Source organism: Camelus bactrianus, chromosome 6, assembly GCF_048773025.1.
Source record: "Camelus bactrianus isolate YW-2024 breed Bactrian camel chromosome 6, ASM4877302v1, whole genome shotgun sequence".
Classification (NCBI taxonomy): domain Eukaryota; kingdom Metazoa; phylum Chordata; class Mammalia; order Artiodactyla; family Camelidae; genus Camelus; species Camelus bactrianus.
In genome coordinates this window covers 62,500,534-62,520,013 of record NC_133544.1, presented here as the reverse complement: position 1 = coordinate 62,520,013, position 19,480 = coordinate 62,500,534, and the positions used below count along the sequence as shown (strand labels likewise).

The 19,480-nt window shown below is 46.4% G+C and overlaps 1 protein-coding gene, 1 long non-coding RNA gene and 1 other non-coding gene across 7 annotated transcripts; 2 read left to right on the top strand and 1 right to left on the bottom strand.

Moving 5' to 3' along the window:
- Positions 1 to 3,179: 3,179 nt before the first annotated feature.
- TRNAF-AAA (transfer RNA phenylalanine (anticodon AAA)) lies at positions 3,180 to 3,252 on the top strand. The gene has a single exon. It is a non-coding gene; the product is annotated as a tRNA-Phe (tRNA).
- Positions 3,253 to 7,619: 4,367 nt separating this feature from the next.
- LOC105068793 (dehydrogenase/reductase SDR family member 4) lies at positions 7,620 to 19,286 on the top strand. Of its 5 annotated transcripts, none has more exons than XM_074365744.1 (8): positions 7,621 to 7,927; positions 9,678 to 9,855; positions 13,984 to 14,085; positions 16,118 to 16,188; positions 16,283 to 16,334; positions 16,629 to 16,763; positions 17,136 to 17,252; positions 18,759 to 18,888. In XM_074365744.1, the coding sequence occupies exons 1-8, from the start codon at positions 7,797 to 7,799 to the stop codon at positions 18,807 to 18,809; spliced, it is 837 nt and encodes a 278-aa protein (XP_074221845.1). In that variant the 5' UTR covers positions 7,621 to 7,796; the 3' UTR covers positions 18,810 to 18,888. The 5 variants fall into 5 exon arrangements, with proteins under 5 accessions (XP_074221847.1, XP_074221845.1, XP_045372468.1 ...); XM_074365743.1 differs by having other exon boundaries at positions 7,624 to 7,927; positions 17,197 to 17,252; positions 18,759 to 19,286; XM_074365745.1 differs by lacking the exon at positions 16,629 to 16,763 and having other exon boundaries at positions 7,623 to 7,927; positions 17,197 to 17,252; positions 18,759 to 19,286.
- Positions 9,032 to 18,854, bottom strand: LOC123616772 (uncharacterized). The gene is made up of 3 exons (XR_006724763.2): positions 18,717 to 18,854; positions 9,629 to 12,006; positions 9,032 to 9,353 (listed from the first exon to the last, which is right to left on the bottom strand). It is a non-coding gene; the product is annotated as an uncharacterized LOC123616772 (long non-coding RNA).
- Positions 19,287 to 19,480: the final 194 nt, after the last annotated feature.

Here is a 19,480-nt window from a genome sequence, read left to right as displayed (position 1 = left end):
GGTTAACAGTGTTGCACCCCTGCCAGCGTCCTGGTCTTGACATGGTACTACAGATATCGCCACTGTGAGACGCCACCATGGGGGAAGTGGGGGGAAAGAAGGGTACATGGGGACTCTGTGTACTACTTTTGAGTTCATAATTACTGTGAGGCTATAATACTTCGAAATAAAAATTTTAAAAAGAAAAAAAACAACAAGATGCAGAAGGTGTGTATTGTATGATCTCCTGGTTTTTCACAAGCATCAAAGGGTAAGAACAATCCCTATGTCATTAAATTTAATCTGAGTGAAAAAAGCTTATGTTACCGGAAAGACAAACCCACCCGCCCCCTTCGCTCCTGAGGGGTTGCTTGAGGCAGGAGGATAATAAGTTCTTAAACTAGCCCCACTCCCTTTGCAGAGATTAGAAAAGAGTGAGTTTCTGCTCAAGAACTGGATCTGGCCCAACAAAGAGAGAGCCCTCGGAAGCAGACCACTCTGTCGTTTTGGCAAGTCTCATGACAGTCCTCACTCATTTCATACCGAAGGCCTCTGATGCTGTTCTGAAACCAGGACAGGGCGCCTGAACCTGCTCTGCATAATAATGGTAAATATTATCTCCACCCTGGGGCGGGCTGGCACCTCCAGGGAAATGGTTTGCTTTCTTTTGTGGCTTTAGGTCGCATTGTCTCTCAGAATTGCTGTTGGTTCTTGGAAGGAGTGTGGGTGAGTGGGGTGTATGTGTGTGCGCGGGCTCGTGCGCGCGCGCTCCCTGGATCCAAAAATTCACAGAAAAATAAAATACTTTTGGAGGGGCGAGGGAACATTTCATCTCATACCAGCAGAGAAGTCTCAAGGAAAACACACAGAGCTCCAGCGCTGGCCTCGCATGCTTGTACTAGCCTGAGACTGTCAAAGCCCACTCTGCAATTTTCTGCTCAAGCCCCCATCATAAAACGCTAACTGGCAGGAATTGCAGCTACAGAGTGCCCTTGACATTGTACAGCGTCCTGATGCTCTGATTCGGGGGGAAAGGACAGATCCTCAGGGAGAACACCCGCTGTGTGTTGGGAGGGGGTTCTTGTGTTTAAAAGATTCTGAAGAAAAGAGACTGTCAGTGAGTCCCCAGCAAAGCAGATGCCTGGTTGAAGTTAGGAGCCCAAAAGGTTTAGTTACAGTAACACTGTAAAAGAAAAAGGGAGGAAGCAGGGTTAAGAAGGGGGAGTAATAAAAAATTCAAAGACCTTAATTTGAAACTAGTAATTTTTCTGATTTAAGCATTTGGGGCATCATACTGATTTCTCGCCATTTTCTTAAGTTTGTTTTTGTTTTTTAAACAGATTTTCCCTATTCTAGATCTAATTTTGGGGGGATATAAGGTAATTTTGCACCATCAACTCTAATTATTATAATTAAATAAAGGCAGTTAATGTGCACCAGGAAAAAAAAAGGAGGAGCTGTTGGACCCCAAGATGCAAATCTGACCAACGCCAGCCCTACAGGAAGCCCCAGAGCAAAGATGCCCCTGAGAGGAGCCCCATGTTAGGCAGAAATGGTGAGGTCCTTGTACTATGTCCTGCTCAGTCACTAGCTTGGCCACCCTCAGAAGGCGTTAACTGTCAGCTGGAGGTGACAGCTAATCAGACTCCCAGCAGCCAAAGTGGGTCCTTTCTAGAAGGTGGATCTGAGCTGTTATCTGCATCTCCATGTCTGCCACAGAGACTGTCTCTGAGGGAGGCGGTGGAGGAAACCACGATTTTGAGAACAGGGCTAGGAATTTGGTTGTGCCCATAAAAGATCCAGTGTGAAGTCATATTAGGCATCCTGTCTGGGGAATTTGTCCTCCTAAAAAGATGCACAACGTGAGAGCTGTGAGTTCAGTTTTATTTGGAGTTTACTGAACACTATAGCCCGGGAGACAGCCTCTCAGGCAGCTCTGAGGAACTGCTCTGAAAAGATGAGGGGGAGGTCAGTATATACGTGATTTTGGTGAAGGGAGTACGTGCAACCAAGTACACGTCTCGGTAGAAGGTTGCTGCTAGTCATGAGGAGACGGAAATATGTCTCCATTCATGACTTTGGTATTTTTCTTTTTTTTTCTTTTTCAGATTTATTAGGTAAAATTATTACAGTTTGAATGCACATACACATTATGTTGCATGTAAATACATATATACAGTATACTGCACTTTTTTTTAGTTTACATATATGTACTGATCATTGTTTCTAAGAACAGATTAGAGCTTTAGCTTTTAAAACTTACATAGATATCAAAGGAATAAAGCCAACTACAAAATAAGAATCAGCAGAATGTGTTTCTCCAACCATAATGGACAGTCAAATTTGTTTACATGTATTCAAGAAATCAATCGTCTAAATTATAAATAAATGGTAGTTCATTTTTGTCCTTATTATTTTTAGATTCCTTATATAAGTGATGTCATATGGCATTTTTCTTTCTCTTTTTGGCCCACTTCACTTAGAATAATGATCTTCAGGTCCATCCTCATTGCTGCAAATGGCATTATTTTATTCTTTTTTATGGCTGAGCAGTGTTCCATTGCATATATGTACACTTTCTTTATCAAGTCATCTGTTGATGGACATTTGGGTTGTTTCCATGTCTTGTTGACTTCAGTGTTTTTCTAGGTATGAGAAGATGCAAGAAATTGCATTCCTAAAATTTTCTCTTGAAAATATTTAACTATCTGAAGGGCTATTCTTCCATATTTTCCCAGAGCACAGAGTGCCTCATTCCTGATCCCCACCCTGAACTCCTTAAGGGTCAGGAACTTCAGTGGCTAATGACTCAATCCTTGTAGAGCTGAATGGTGAGTGACATTCTTTAGTTTGCAATTGTAACTCACTCTACCCCCAACTCTTCATTAATTTTTTGGTGCAATGGCACTGTGAGGGAAAGAGGGTAAGGCAGCTGTGGAAATGTGGCCTTCCTCATCTGCCCTTGCCCTAAGCCTGTGTCCCAGCAGCCATTTGAAACCACGCAAGGGCTAGAATCCTGGAGTTCCCAGGAGGGACGAGAGCAGAGAGCACGGAGGCCCAAGATGAAACCAACTGCTCCTTGAAAATAAACACCCTTCACCATTAGCACCCCTTTTCAAGTACAGCAGAAGAAAGCAGTCCTGGGCAGGAGGAACAAGAGAAACTGATGCCTGTCTTGTAAGAATCTTTGACTGCTAGTGGGAGGGGATAGCTCAGCGGTAGAGTGCATGCTTAAAATGCAGGAGGTCCTGGGTTCAATCCCCAGTACCTCCATCAAAAGTAAATAAATAAACCTAACTATCTACCCCCGACGGAAAAAAAAAAAAAAAAAAAAAAAAAAAGAGAGAGAACCTTTGCCTGCTGCTGTATAGCATTTCTGAAAAGAACCTGTACACACACTGAGTGGATGATTTCTGAATAGAGTTTGTGAACAACTGCCTAAATACAGGGAAATCAGTTAAAAACTGAAAAACCAGAAACTGAATAAGCTCTATGACAGAGTTATGAGATTCTAGATAGAGCAGTATCTCACAAAATTAATACACCATCACATGGAAATAGGCAAAGACCAGGTCAGTCCCTGGCACCTACAGACACAGTCACTGCTTTCATTTTATCTTGTTGTTTTGGTTGTTTTGTGGGGTTTTTTTTTAGTAAATTTGTTGCCAACATTTAAGAATCAAATATTTCGTAGTAAAATCCAGATTTCTACCTTCTGTTTAAAATTCCTAAGATTTGGCAACGGCCTTGTCAATGCCAAATATGATAAAACTGAATGAGCCTTAGGTCTGCAAGCTGCAGGTCAAAGGAATCCACCAGTCCCCATTGGCTCCCAGCCACTGAGGCTAAGGCATGCTGCCTCTTGTCACACTTACACCACCCACCAAAAGTTTAAACCATTCTACATACGATGTAGAAGAGGGTAGGGCAGCAGGTAAATTCACTTTAGAAAAACAAATCCATCAAAACTCGTTATATCTTTCTTAAGGTCATTTGACCATAGCCATCAATTTAAAACATTTGACCCAGGATACAAATGTACTTGCACCAATACAAAATATACATACATCCAAGGTTGTTCATTGTAGCGTTGTTTGAAACAGCAAAACACTGGAAGCTACTTAAACGTTCATCAGTAGGAGACTAACTAAAGTTATGGAATATCTACATAATAGAATACTGTACAGCTATTTTTAAAAGGGAGACAGAGAATAAAGTAGATCTATTGTGTACCACTCAGAACAGTCTCCAAGAAAGTATTTTAAGAAACAAAAGAAAACACGGGGAGGGGATAGCTCACGTGGTAGAGTGCATGCTTCCCATGCACAAGGTCCTGGGTTCAATCCCCAGTACCTCCTCTAAATATAAAATAAATAAAACTAATTACCTCCCTCCCCCAAAAAAAACACCAAAAATAAAAGAAAGAAAACAACAAGGTCCTAATGTATAGCACAGGAAACTACATTCAATATCTTGCAATAACCTATAATGAAAAAGAATATGAAAAGAATATACATATATATATATATAGAACTGAATCACTATGCTGTACAGCAGAAACTAACACAACATTGTAAATCAACTACTAAAGAAAAAATGAAAGAGAGAAATGGGGAAAAGGAAGAAAGAAAAGAATCAAGCAATTTATAGGACAGTATGTGTAGTGTCATTCCATTCATGGGAAACATTTTTAAGGGAAAAATGCATATAAATGCATAGGAAGCTTCTGGAAGGATATATAAGACCAAGAGCTATATGGGGAGCAAGTAGAAGAAGCATAGGGTCGAGTGACTTTTTTACTTTTCACTTTGTAACCCTCTGTCTCTTTTAAAAATCATAAAAATGTATTTTCTGTAATTTAAAGGATACTTTAATGATTACACAAAAATGCACTAATGCTGAAAGTAAAATTCCACTTCAGAGAAAATTAATTTCCCAGAAAACTGTCATTCTCCAACAATGTCAGAAAAATTAAGTGTAGCTATTCAACATTGACAATAGGTCAGGTTGTCATGACTCACTCTGATTTCACATATGGAAATAAAACTGTCTACCTCACTGGCTTAGACGTCTTCAATAAAATTTATAAAAAGCAGCCAAGAGTCCCTGGTGCTTAGTAAGTGTTCAATAAAATTCACTATTATCACACAGCCCTCCCACACCAACCAATCCTGACTTGTGTCAGTGATGCATGAGTCAATGACCAATGCGGAATGGCCACTGCAAAATGCAAGACCTAAATTCCATCCCAGGTGACTTTCCCTCCACACTGCACTCAGCCCTTGAAGAAGATGGAAGTCTAGTCCTCAGTCATGGAGGCCTTTCCACAAACACCGCAGATGGTGCCACCTCCACACAAGAACAATCCCATTACCTATTAAAGTTCCCATTTCGAAAAGACTCCTACACGCATATGTATTTCCCCCAAAGATTTCCTACCCCCGTCTCCAATAAGCCAGCCTGGAGTGGGAACTAGAGATTCCCACACTTCTTGCCTTCCTTCTAGCCTTTTCCATTCACAGATGCCTTCCCTAATGCCCCCTGTGCTCTCCCAAAAGAAATGGTGCTGGAGACCAAATATTGACGCTGCCCAGACAAGGAGGGGTCATGAGATGTTCACGAGCTCTCAGGCCAGAATTCTCTTTTCCCAAAACCCTTTGCTCTTGTGGGTGTGGTCTCCCTCAGCCTTCCTACCCCAAAACTCAGCCCCTGGATCCTGCTGCCCACCTCTGGGCAGGAGGTGAAGAGAGATCAGATAGGCCCTGCAGGCCTGTCCCTTTGAACCAAAAGCCAGAGAGGCTCTGCTTGGGTCCTTCTACATCCCCTCCCCCAGCCCCGCACACAGGTGGGGAACGCTGGGAAGGGTTCCCACAGTGCATTAGCTTTGAGCCGGTCAGGAGGAAGAGTGTCATGCTATCCAGCCTCTGTTGTCAATAATTCATGAGGTTCAGACTGAGGGGCACCAGTCAGAGAGTCAGTTTTCCCCAGACATGGGGAAATTTAGACTCAAGCTTTCTTATCTCATCGGGATGTGCTGAGTCCTGCAGCTGTAACATCTCATTTGAGAAATAAACTATAAATCCAGTGCATGCTTGTTCTATCACTCACTATTCATACACCCCCTTCTGAATGCTGAAATCCTTTTTAGCTGCTCAGCTGTCCTACACATACACTAAATGAATCTTTAGCAAGTCTGAATTTTATTAAACAGCAATTCCCAGAACTGAATTTCACAGATCAGGATTCTCTCTCCTAATTGTAGGGACTGACATCGAGTTGCCAGACGGGTGATTTCACGAACTAACAACACTTTTCTCAACCTACCCGTCTGCTTCCATCATCTTCTCTTAACAAAAAGACTAGCACCAAAAAAAAAAAAAAAAAAAAAAGGAGCAATAGCATGTCCCAGAATAAAGGACTATCTGTTAAGTTAAATATGCTCAGCTTTATGAAACTGACTATGTTGTCTTTATTTTTCTCTTTTTGCCTTGAACTAGTGAAAACTTTGCCAGAGATCAGCACAACTTCTCAGTCCAGCATTTGGAGACCACTGGGTTAAACCAGTTCAGGCTGGCACTGGGTCTGGTGGGGCCTTTCTACAGTATACCATAAGCCATCTAGATTTATTAATTCTCCCAGAAACCCAGGAGGGAGATCATTTCAGTCCACTTGGCGGAAGTAGAGGCTGAAGTCTTGGATGCAGAATTTATAGCTGGAGAGGACCTTATCCATCATCTACTCCAGCATCCTCAGTTTGGAGACGAAGAGCCTGGCCTATGGCGGCAATAATAATTACTCTAAGGTGGCAATAATTACTAAGTGTTTAGTAGTTTACAGCTTATAAAGTGCTTTTATATCCAACCAATATTTTTGAACTAGGATGGAGGCTAAGACCTGGGGACATAGTGATTACAGAGAACTTGAGTGCTCCTGAGTTCTCCATATTTCTACCACTGACTGGGGGACACTCTAGCCTCCCTGCCACCACTCAGGCCTGAAAAAGGAGATGTCCTCTTGGGATGGAGGGTATAAGAGATCCTGTCCAGTCAGGATCTTTATCTCCACACACTGGTTCCCACTGGTGGTGGGAGTCTGCCCTCCAGGCCTGTGGAAATGGAGGAGATCTTGAGCCAGAGTGAAGGGCAGTGCCGGCCTAGCCCAGCTGCTCCCCAAAACATCTCTTAGGCTCCTCCACCCTCACCTGAGACCCTCATGTGGTGGATTCCGTGGGGACCACGGGCCTCACGCCCAAGGGCAATCTCAAAATATTCACCCTTCTGTGGCTTGTTTCATAGGTAGACCTGAACTTTCATGGAAAACGAAGTCCATCTTGACGTTCTGGAAAGTAAAAGCAACCCACTCAAAGTCTTCTCTCCCCCAAGAAAAGAAGTGGGCAAGCAGATGTAGAAGGAGGGGTGGGGGGACAGGGGATTCTGCGGGTTCCCGAAGATGGGGGCAGCCCTACTGGAAACCTGAACCTACAGCACTGTCCCACACAGGCTGGGGAGGCCGGGGCGCCGCGGTCACAGCCGGCAGGGGGCGCCCGCGGCCACAACTGGCCCCCGGCGCAACGGGCCGGTGCCGAGGGGGACGAGCCGTCCAGACCTCCGGCTGGTGGGGGGGGGGGGGGGGGGCAGGGAGCCGGAAGGGAGAGGAGCGGGCAGCTGCGAGGGGAGCGGGCAGCTGCGAGGGGAGCGGGCAGCTGCGAGGGGACCGCGCAGCGGGGCGGGGTGGCGGCACGCCCCTCGCCCTGCCCCTTGCCCTACTCTGCTGACGCCACCCCTGCGCGCTGGAGAACCCTGAACCCGGCCGGCGCCATGCAGAAGACGGGGCTGGTGCTGAGTGCTTGTGCCCGGACGTGGAAATCGGTGCGGATGGCCAGCTCCGGGGTGGCGCGCCTGAACCCGCTTGAGAATAAGGTGGCCCTAGTCACGGCCTCCACTGATGGGTGAGTGCCCAGGCCGGTGTCTCTGAGGCCCCTGAGGCCCCCGCTGTCTGCAAACAATTACTAACCCCTTGTCCTTGGTCTCCTCTGCCCCGTCCTCAGGCCTCACACGTGGCCAGAATCCTGCCCAAAAAGAAAGGAACCACGTGGTCGGCCTGCAGCCCCTCAGAATCCCCTGAGCCTGGCTCCTCCATTGCCAGCGCTTTTGTCCCTGCTGCCTCTGGCTCAACCGCGCCACTTGGGTGTTGCCCCCACCCATCCAATCTCCCAGGGTTCTGGGCTGCCCCAATCAGCCGGCCCTATCTAGGGTCTGGGTAAACCAGACCAGAAATCCAAGACAGTCAGATTTTAAAAATCCCATCCACTGCCTCCTCTGACTGTGGAAATATTCCAGACACCCCATTTTAGCACCCGCCCCCACAAGTCTTGCAGAACTGCACCCCTTACCTAGAGGGGACACAAGACCCATGTGTCCAGGTTTTGGGTTAATTTAGTACCTTTTAGCCTCCCTTACCCAGCCTGTTTCTCACTGTCTCTGGGGTCTACCCTGTGTCTCATTCCCACAGAACTTTGCTAGGTGCCAGCTCTTCACAAATCTAAAATATAAATGGAAGGGCAATGCTAATGGCTAACAAGTGCAAAATGTGTAAGTCTTTCTCCCAGGGGAGTATGTAAAAAATCTACATTTGTAACTGGAGACCCACAGTTTCACATGTACCCCCAAAATGTAACTAACAATAGAATACTGAAATGATGTAGACTAGTAAGGAAGCTATTTGGGGGTATGAGCTTTTCCAAGTGAGACCCTCGAATCATGGAAGTAGCCTCTGCTACACCCCTATTTCATCTCTCTCCTCTTGGTCCCCACAGTGTATGGGGCCTGTGACCCATGGTGACACCTGTGGAAGGTGATGTCACTGCCTGGGAATTTACCCTGAGGACCAAAACCATAAGAAAAATAAGTAAACAAGTACCAAAAATGTGCTAACCACGTCTGTCTGTGTGGTAATGGCTGTGCCATCAATCCTGTCTAACACATGGAGGTCCTGTTGCTGAAAGATTGGCCCCCACCCCTGACAAGCCGAAATGAAACTCAGAGACAGGGTCTTAGGGCATAGAAGAAAGGAGATAGCTTTATTACTTTGTCGGGCAAAAGGGGACTCACAGCAGGCTAGTGCCTTCAAAACTGTGAACCCATCTTGGGGATGGGGCGGGGTGATTATATAGCCATAGCTCAAACAATAAATCATCTATAACAATCAACAGAATCATTTTCTTCTCGAGTGGTGTCATGGTGTCTCCAGGTGACCAATTCTGTAGATGCTAGTGGTTGTCACTCTTTTGATCTCTTTATCTTATAAGCACCCAATGCATGGTCTTCTTGGTAATTCAGGCTATTTTGTGAGGTTACAGTCCCGTGAATTTCTCCCTGGAGAATGACTCAGAGACCAAGCATGATTACTACTTTCGATTACTGGCATAAAGCAGAAACAGTAAAATTAATAACTTTATTTTAACAATGGGCCTGGAGCTGTGAGTAGCAACCGGTCAGTCAGGTTAGTTGACCGTTTTAAGGACAAGCATAAGAATAAGCAATCTGTTAGCCTAAGTATGGCCATCTTATTAATTCTCTTTCAGTCCTACAGAAAGAGAGAGAGCTGGAATTCAAAGCCCGGGCAGTCTGACTCAGGAGCTCATGCTCACCCTCTCTTCCTGTTCTGGACTTGACATTCCTCTCTCTCTCTGCCCACAGGATCGGCTTGGCCATCGCCCAGCGTCTGGCCCAGGACGGGGCCCGCGTGGTGCTCAGCAGCCGGAAGCAGGAGAACGTGGACCGGGCGGTGGCAGCACTGCAGGGGGAGGGGCTGAGCGTGACGGGCACCGTGTGCCACGTGGGGAAGGCTGAGGACCGAGAGCGGCTGGTGGCCACGGTGAGCAGCAAGGATATGGGCGCAGAGCCAGGAGGTGGCAGAAGGAAGCCAGCCTGAGCTGGCTTTCCTGGACAACAGGAGTGTAAGCCAAGCCAGCACTGTTAACTAAAACATAACAGTGCATTCTGCATACCCACACCGGTCCACTAGCATATTCTTATTGTGTGTCTTTGTGTTCTGCTTTCAAGAATCATCCCATATCAGTCAGAGAATCAAAAACCACTATAATACTTCAACCCTGCATCATCCTTTGGAGCACCACACCCCAAAGAAAAAAAACTGGTCCTAGTTCTCCAGCAATTTCCAATCTAAATACAGTCGCAAAATAGGTATTCCCACTTGTGAGCTAATAAACCATCAATCCCTTATTCTTCAGTTTATAAAGTCAAGTCCCTGGGAACAGACACGAGGTAGTCCACCATGATTCAACCACCTGCTGTGTGCCATTAACTTTGTTCCAAGCCTTACTCGGGTTATCTCTAAACCTGACAACAGCCCAAGCAAGGCAAGGACTATTCTCCCTGAATAGAGAGACTGGTTCAGAAAGCTGGAGCAACCGCCCACTGTCCCACAGCTAGTAAGAGAAGAGCTGTGAGCCAACCCAGACTTGCCAAGCTGCCTACAGACTACCGGCCATTTCCCCGTTAGCATTTCCCCATCAGGTCAGGCCTTGGGTGCCCACGAGGACTTTAGTCTCAAAGAAAGTGTCTAAGCCAGTGTCAGAGTTGGTACTTGGCACCAGCCTTCCAGCTGCACAAGAAAATATGAACATCTGGCAAAGGAGGCTGCTCTCCCTAGGCTCAGGGCACACACTTTATATCTTGGAGTGGGAGGGAGAAGCTAGCCAAGAATGAGAAGTAAAAGATTGTGCTAACAGAATGGAAAGTGGCGGAAATAATTGGAGTAATCGTCTTAGACAAGGAGGATGTGAAATGATGGTAGACAGTGGTATAGACGACAGCATAAGGTTATTCCATTTGTAGGGAACCATTTGGCAGAGGCTCAAATGTGCACTGGCTCCAAGAAAGTCACCTTGCCTGGCACAGGCTGCTGCACAGTGCCTGAGACTGAGACCTTGATCCTCAGAATGAAGAGAGCCATCTGGGATCCTGGGCCGACTAATAAGCTACATGGAAATGTGTGTAGCTACTTAATGTCAAAATCCTGCCAGAAAAATGACCTCTGGTCCCTCACCAGTTCCACTTCACCCATCCTGCAGCCCTGGCCCAGAAGTGGGGTCTGAGCTAGACCTTGAGGAGTAGGTGGGACTGGGCAGATGGCATAGGGCCGGGATTCCGGATGACCCTGCAAAATGAGCAGACAGCCAAGGAGGGACGGAAGGGGAGAGGAGAGCGCTGTGAAGCCACAGCAGAGAGTGCAGGTGCCGGAGCGCTGGTGGGAAATGTGCCAGGTAGGACGGATGGGGGACAGGGGCCTCCGTGGCCTCCCAAAGGAGTTTAGACACGTTCTTGGAGGAAATAAGGAACCATGTGAGGTTTTGAGCGAGATGAAAATGGTTATTAGAGAAAGATAATCTAGCACTGGTAGGAAGGTTGTATTGGACTAAAGATTCCAAGCCAAGGACATCAGCGAGGAAGCTGATGCTGTCACTTAGGTCTAGAGCAGTGGTTGTAGGACCAGAACAGATAGGCCCAAGAGACATTTAGTGGGAACCAACCAAGATTTTTTTTTCCCTAACCTTATGTCAGGAAATGGGAAGTATAGCAATGAATCAAAAATGACCCTCAGGTAGTTTGAATGACCAGTGTCAGTGGTGAATGATAGGATACTTGTTAGTAGTTTGAGATGTGTTCTGCCTCTTGCCAGCTGTTACCCTGTGATGAGGAAAGCTGCTGCCCTGAGGATGGTTACTCCCCAGTGGCCTCCTAATCTGCACTTCGAAGCTTGTCAAAGGCATCGTGAGCTGAAACCAGATTAGCCGCTGCTCCACTGGATTCTTCTTTTTCTTAAAAATAGACCTGTCAGAACACAGAGCAAGCAACTCTTAACTATTTTAGGGTAGCAATCACGCAATCTAGAGCAAGACTTAGAAGACACCTGGATGGTCAGAGTACCCTTGCCATTAATCTTCCATGGTTCTCTGTCTGTTCAGTCCAAAGCCAGTCTTCTCTCCTCTCCACGCTCTTAGGCCTAGAAAGAGAAGGGAACGGCAGCAGTGGAAAAGGGCTCCAGGTGGTTCGGCTGCGGTCCACCATCTTCCCACCCCCCAAAGACACACGCACGGAGCCCAGCACACTTCGCTTTCTAATGCATTCTGCACTTTCCGCATCAGAATTCCGTGAGACTTAGAGCCAAGGCAGGTGTCGGGGGCTTTGTGCTGGGACACTAAAATTTAGAGAGTGCAAGACAGTATTGATACAGGTTTTAAGAGATTATGTGATTTTAAATTTTCTTAAATTTACATGTTGATAGCCCAGGCATTCCCTCAGTAGTGTGGAAGCAACTGAGCTTAGCACCTAGTTAGCAAGAATAATTAGTTAAAAAACGGGAGCTAGCAGATGGTACACATTGTTAATAACACCCCTCCGTGTGCCAAATCGCAAAGCACAAAGTTGATGGAGGGCCCATTTACTGTTGCTTGCCCAAGGCATCAAAATTGCCAGTTCTGGGCAAATGTGAAGTCTGGTTTCAGGGTGGAGTGTATTGTTGGCAGGTTCTGTTTGGCTACTCATTACTCCAGCACATGCCTTCACCACCTACTTACAATGTATTAAGGAGGTGAGATGTTGCCTTTCTTAGTTTTCCCAGCTTAATCTCAGTTTCTGCCTTGAATCTTCCATACCTCCAGGCCCCCCCCCCCAAGAAAAGCAAGTGGAGGAGGGGAGAAAATGACATCCTCACTGAGTGTGGAGCTGCTTTAAGTCTCCTCCATCATGGCTCTCCTGGGTAGTCAGTTTCATAGTGTTGCAGGAAAATGGGACACAAGAGGATGGCAAGTCCCTGGGACACTCCCCATCAAGTGAGCATCCTTGGCTTTGCACATTAAAGAATCCAAAAGCAAGCCAGAGTGAAGTGAAAGCAAGTGTATTTAGAGAGATACTCCATAGACAGAACGTGGTCTGTCTCACTCATAAGGGAGAGTGGCCACAAGGTATGCGGGTGATTAGCTTTTATGGTCTGGGTGATTTCATATGCTAATGAAGGAAAGGATTATTCCAGCTATGTTGGGGAAAGGGAGAGGATTTCCAGGAACTGGGCCCCGCCTACTTTTTGGCCTTTTTCCGTCAGCCTGGGTGCTGTCATGGCACCTGTAGGTGTGCCATGAGCCTCAAGGTCTACTGGAAGTGGAATCTTCCACCATCTTGGTTCTTAACCGTTGACCTATCCTCAGTTGCTGCGTCATTCTTTTAATGGTTGTGCCCTGCCCCATCCCTCCTGTCTCAATAGTGGCCCTGACTCTCTCTTGAGGACTCTTATATTAGCTCTGGGTTGGAAAGTAAGTTCTGCCACCACTAACTAGCCTTGTGCCCTGGGCAAATCACTTCACTTCTCCCGAATACTGAATGACCAGGCCTCCTGTTCTTAGTCGGCGCTAATGGATCATTACTGGGCCATATGACCTTGAGAAATTAACTTCCCTGGACCTCAGTTTTGTCACCTTCATAATGACTTTGGGGTAGATGATCTCAAAGGCCCCTCCCAGTAGCAATTTCCTATGGGTCTATTTAAACTCATTTCTCCATTCAGGTACATGTGGACAGGCTGAGTTTGAGATAATGGTAACTCATTCAAGGAGAACTTGACAGTAAGCATTTGGAGAAATGGGGCGGGACTCAGTGTGAAAAGAGGAAGGGTCTAGAAATGGATTTTGAGGTGAGACCTGAAGCCATGAGAATAAAGGTACTCCCAAAAGGGAAAGTCTAAAAAGTCAAGGGTCAGCGACAGCCTTAGAAAAAGCAGGGGCAGAAAGAAAAGACTGCAAAAGAAATTAGATGACTTTAAATGTTTTAGCAGCAGAACTTTGGGTACCTTTGGAGAAAAAATGTTTTAAGGAAAAGAGGTCATTTTGACAACTGTTCCTAAGAAGGAGTTCGTTATCGACATTGATAAATGCACACCCCCTCTTTCTGGCCATGCAGCCCTAATTCAGACCTTACTTCTCTCTAGGCTGTGAAACTTCATGGGGGCGTGGACATCCTGATCTCCAATGCAGCCGTCAACCCTGTCTTTGGAAACATAATGGATGTCACGGAGGAGGTGTGGGACAAGGTGAGAGGGGATGGAAGTATCAGGGGGCAGGCCTCAGAAGACAGCACACACCCAGTCTGCTTTTAGAATGCATTTGTCAAGTACAGTGTAAATGTGAGGAATCCTTGCAATTTGCCACACACCTGGAGTGCACCTGGTAAAGGGGGAATCAGGGGAGGGCTGGCTTCCTCTGTCCCTGCCCTTCTCTTTCATTTCTGCTTCTCCTCAGTTCTGTCTTCTTCATTTTCTCCTTGTTTCTTTGCCTCCCTCCCCCAGCTCTCTTCCTGCAGCGGGCTTATCCAGGCTCTTCCTGATTTATTTCCAGCAGACATGGCAGCTAATATGCCCATACCTAAGACACTCAGACTTATACACCATCCCTCCTCCTTTCAGCTGCCAAAAAAGAATGATCTTTCATTAGTTGGAAAACTTTAATAACTGCTAGTTAAGTGAAATATCAGTTCTGGTGAAATGTGCTAAGTTGCCACTTTATAATATACAGCCTTTGAAAAAGACCTGCTCTCTTTTCTTTGTAACTCTTATGTCAAGAAAATCTGACATCCAAGTGTTCAGGGGCCAGAATACTGGTTTTTGTGTGAGCGTGTATAATTACTTTATATTTATAATATATTTCACACACCTACATTCTTTAATTATAAGGTCTTAATTAAAATATTTGTCTTTTTTACTAAGGTTAATATTCCTACATGATTTGGAAATGCTTAATTTTTTATGATCTCCCATAGTTTTGCTTTTTTACCCTGATGTCATCAATAATTTCTCGACGCTAAAGTTTAAAGATACTAAAATATTCTAGTTCGTTTATCAGTGTTTCACAGACAGAGAGACCAAAGTGCCAAAATGCTCTTCAATGAGTCAGTTCCTGATTGATATTCTTTAAAGCAGAGAAACATCTTTCATGAGGAGGTTGAATAGAGACCACGTGAAAATCAGTTATAAACCAAGTCATTTTTCTTTTTACTTGGCTTTTTTAAAAAATATCACAGTCTATCAAATCTAAAGGCAATGGTTGATCCTTGATTGAACCTGGGACTTTTAAAATAAGGACACTTGGGGGACAATTGGGGAAATTATATTATGGACAGTAAAATCTTTATCAACGGTAGGTTCCTTGGGTGTAATGATAGACGGTGGTGTGTAAGAATGTCCTTATTCTTTGGAAATAATGCTAAAATATTTAGGGCTAAAGCATTAGAATGTCTGCAACTCACCTTCAAAGGGGAAGGAAAATCTGCATAGATACATAGGGCAAATGCAACAAAATGTGAACAACTGGTGAATGCAGGTAAAGGCTATCTAGATATTCATTGTCATTCTATTTCCACTTTTCTGTACGAGTGAAATTTTCCAAAATAAGAAGTTGCATGGGAAGTGTAGGAGGGGACTCTCCCAGCAGTACCTAGAGCAATGTAATCAAGGGTCATGCATTTGTTTTAAATTATGGATGTGGGGTTTTGATTGTAGCCTATATCCCAGCTCTCCCAAAAATACTTCCTCTCAATTCCACTTGTCAATAAATGTCCAGCCAGATAGTCCATCCCGGAGGGCCGAGAGCATCTTGCTCCCTGAACTCAAAAGCCAGAAAAGTGCTGGAACAACCCCAAGGGCCTGAGGTCAGGCCATGTTTTTTCTGAGAAACACAGCCCGCTCTGGGGCAGATCCAGGCAGCCAGCCCAGTTCCAGGGTCTCCCTAGTTGGAAGACATGCAGAAAATCCAGCTCAAAATCAAGGCAGCCCTGAGCATTCAGGTCCATTCTGGGCCAAATCATACTTAGCTGGTTAGGAAACAAAAGGAACCAGGCTCCGTTCTCTCTCCCTTGAAACCTAATGTGTCATCTTCTAGCCGAATAAGCTGGGGAAAGCCACCTCTCCCCGGGCCTTGGTTTCTTCACTCGTAAGGTCGGGTAAACCATCTCTAAGACCTCCACTGGCCCTATGAAGAGAAGCCTATGACCCCCACTGCACCTCCCCATCGCCCTGCCTTCTCCAGCTCCCTCCCCTCATGCTGTTCCTGCTCTTCCCTCCATTTCAGGTTCTGGACATTAACGTGAAGGCCACGGCCCTGCTGATAAAGGCAGTGGTGCCAGAGATGGAGAAACGAGGGTACAGAGTGAGAGGGAGCTTGGGTGTAAGGGGCCCCTGTGGGCTGAGGGGAGGGGTCTCCACTGGGAAGAGCGTCATTCTGTTCTTTTTCCAGAGGTGGCTCAGTGGTGATCGTGGCCTCCATAGGCGCCTACAGCCCATTTCCTGTAAGAACCTCCTCTGCTACCTTCATCCCTTCCTCTATCTTGTACCTCCCGCCCTTCCGGTCACCCTAAGAAGTTTGTGTCCCCTTTGGGAAATCACACCACCAAGTACCTTCCCCCAAAATAGAGGCCTTGCCTCCACAAACCCTAACCAAGGGAGGTTTCATCACAAGACAGTTTTCTCACTGGGACCCTCCCTTCCAAGAGATACTCTATTATCTGTTGCCCTTTATATCTTGTTAAGAACCAAGAATGAACTGGAGTTGAAAAGACTAACCCATTCTCTCCTTTCCCCAGGGCCTGGGCCCTTACAATGTTAGTAAAACAGCCCTGCTGGGCCTCACCAAGAACCTGGCCAGAGAGCTGGCCCAAAGGAACATTAGGGTGAACTGCCTGGCACCTGGACTCATCAAGACTAGCTTCAGCCAGTTGGTGAGAGAGGGGAGGCCTGCTTCCCGCTGGGACCCTAAGGGGTACCTTCTCAGATGGGGAAGCCCAGCACCTGGGTCCTGAGCTCCCAACCACTTCCGCCCCCCTCCCCAGGCTTTTCCACATCCATGCTGCATACGTGTCCAGACTAGACCCCCACATGACCCTTTCTTGAGGTGCACAGTGAAACTGGGGAATTCAGACTTGACTCAGGCCATTTCATATCTCCTTAAGTGGATGAGACCTGGGGTCACCCAGCAAAATGCCTCCTTAGAACCTGAAGAGAATGAAGCAAAAGAGGGCGGTGGACAGAGGCTGGGAGCTGGGAAGGACCAGGGAGTGAAGTGGGCAGCTCTCCATCCTTCCTCCCCATAGAAGGCTGGCAGTTTCTCCCCACACTGTCCCTCACAGGAAGAGATTTCTCTTTTTCCTGCAGTTGTGGATGGGCAAGGAAAGAGAGGAGAGCATAAAAGAAACCATGCAGATCAGAAGGTAAGGCTTCACAGGGGAGGGCTGGGAGGGATAAAGAAAGGGCTGGTCCCTCACAGCTCACAGCTCACCGTCTCTCGGGCCCGCAGACAACACAGGCATGCTTTCCTCTACTTCAAACACACAGACCTCACAAGTTCGCAAACACTGCAGCACTACAGTGAGGGAGCAGGGAGTCTGCTTCCATTGCCAAAACTAAACACAGAGGCATCCAGGGTTAGCAGAGCAGAGCCCTGGGGGAGACCCTGACTCTTCTCTCCACCTGGGTGTCTGCCTCCACCTCTGGGCATCCCAGCCATAAGGGACAAAAACCAAAACCAAAACATGCTTTTTTAGTCCCCTTGAATAAAGAGTCATGTTTCCAACACTCAGGCTAATGATCCTACAATCCAAAGAAATGGAATGAAGAGCTTTACTAAGTCCCCAAACCCCCCTTGCCTAAGAAAACTAGCTTCTTCTCCAAAGGGTGGGCTGAACTGTTCAGGCACCTTTGTCTGGCTCCCTTTCCTCCTCTAAGTTCCCTGCCTTCCTCCAGCTTCTGGCTACTGGGAACTCTCTTGTCTTTAGCTCCTCCACCTTGTCCCCTCAAGGACATATGTCAGCAATGCCTCCTCAGGAAGGGAGACCCCAACAAGGGCTCCCAAAGCCATTCTGATGTCAAGCATGAGCTGCAGGCCTAGTTCACAACTCATTAATAAGTTGGGGAATCCTAGACCCCCAACTAATGATCGATCTCCGTGCTTCTCAGTCTTGGATGCACATTAGAATCAGCTGGAGCGCTTATGAAACCACAGATGCTCAGGCCCCACTCGCAGAGATTCTTTTTCAATTGGTCCAGGGTAGGATCTGGACATCTTTTGGAGGGTATGGGGCAGTGCTGAGGGGAGAAGTGAAGCCTCCGGGATGACTACCGTGTGCAGTTTGGAGGGAGACCCACTAATCCAGGCCTTCTAGGTTTGAGGTGCCCACTCTACCCACCTCTAAGCATTCCATGGCAGTCAGGTTAAAGTGTTCCCTAACTATGCCATCACTGGTACAAACACTGAGAATTAGCAAATCTCACAAAATGAACCTGACTTTAAGGGACAAAAATAGATTCCTGGAAAAGTTGTCTGTGAATTGAAGCTGTACAAATGGAATCATTTGAAACAAACCATTGACTGTCTCGCAGACTCCCTGACACTTGAATAGTATGCATACATGTCAAGCAGATTCTTTGGAGAATGAAATAGCTACTCACCAGTTTATCATGTATAACTTTGGATTTTGATGTCCTGAATTCTCTAAAAAACAAAGCATTTCTATATTGTATGAATATAATATGTAGTGTTTTTTGCAAAGTATTTATGTTTATACTAGATTATAAATAACAGCTTATCCTCATGGTAACCCTATTTGATGGGCAGTAGCTTGTACACTAGTCCTGAAAAATCATCTGATACTTTCTGATTAAGCAAATTTCATTACCTGTTTGACTTTTAGTCTCTTCCTTGTTTCCCCTCCTGCCAGGTTAGGCAAGCCGGAAGACTGTGCAGGCATCGTGTCTTTCCTGTGCTCTGAAGACGCCAGCTATATCACTGGGGAGACGGTGGTGGTGGGTGGAGGGACCCCTTCCCGCCTCTGAGAACCTGGAGAGCATCCACCAGGGCAGAGATTGGGCTCCAACTCCTGGGTCCTGTTCCAGTATTCATCAACTGGCCTTTCCCACCTCTGCCTAGCATACTGCTGACCTTACACCATACTCCCCAAAGTCAATTCTGCCTTGTAAAAAGATCCAGTGTTCTCTGTGGTCAAGGTGTGGCCTTATGAGGATTCCCACTGTTGCTGTAGTCTTGGATAAAGGCTTCCCCTGAGAGCACAGGACAGGCCTGCTGTGAGGGCGGAGTCTGCCTTGTCGAAACCAACTAATTTTTTTTTTTTTCTGGGCATCAGGGAATTGAGGGCTATGAGAGAGAAGGAATCAGGAGTAGATGAAACAGGGTTGAAAATTAACAACTTGCTGCAAATGAGGTGCAAATAAAAATGCAAATGATCACATTGCTTTGAATCAGTGTGGTTTTTTTCAGTGTAGGGTGCATAGATGTGGTAGCCCAGCAGAGAGCACTGAGTGGACTGGATCCCTCTAAGATCCCCTGAGATCCTAAGTCTGGATCTTCCTGACCCTCCTCCCTGTCTCCAGGACCTAAGCGTAATGCTCAGGTGTGGAGGTGTTTGCAGAGCTGCCAGCTGGA

Bases quoted from the DNA above. Each gene is read 5' to 3' on its own strand.
- LOC105068793 (XM_074365743.1), top strand. From the start codon at position 7,797: ATGCAGAAGACGGGGCTGGTGCTGAGTGCTTGTGCCCGGACGTGGAAA. The intron at 14,086-16,117 runs GTGAGAGGGGAT...CCTCCATTTCAG, and splicing joins CGGAGGAGGTGTGGGACAAG to GTTCTGGACATTAACGTGAA. The intron at 16,335-16,628 runs GTAAGAACCTCC...TCCTTTCCCCAG, and splicing joins GCGCCTACAGCCCATTTCCT to GGCCTGGGCCCTTACAATGT.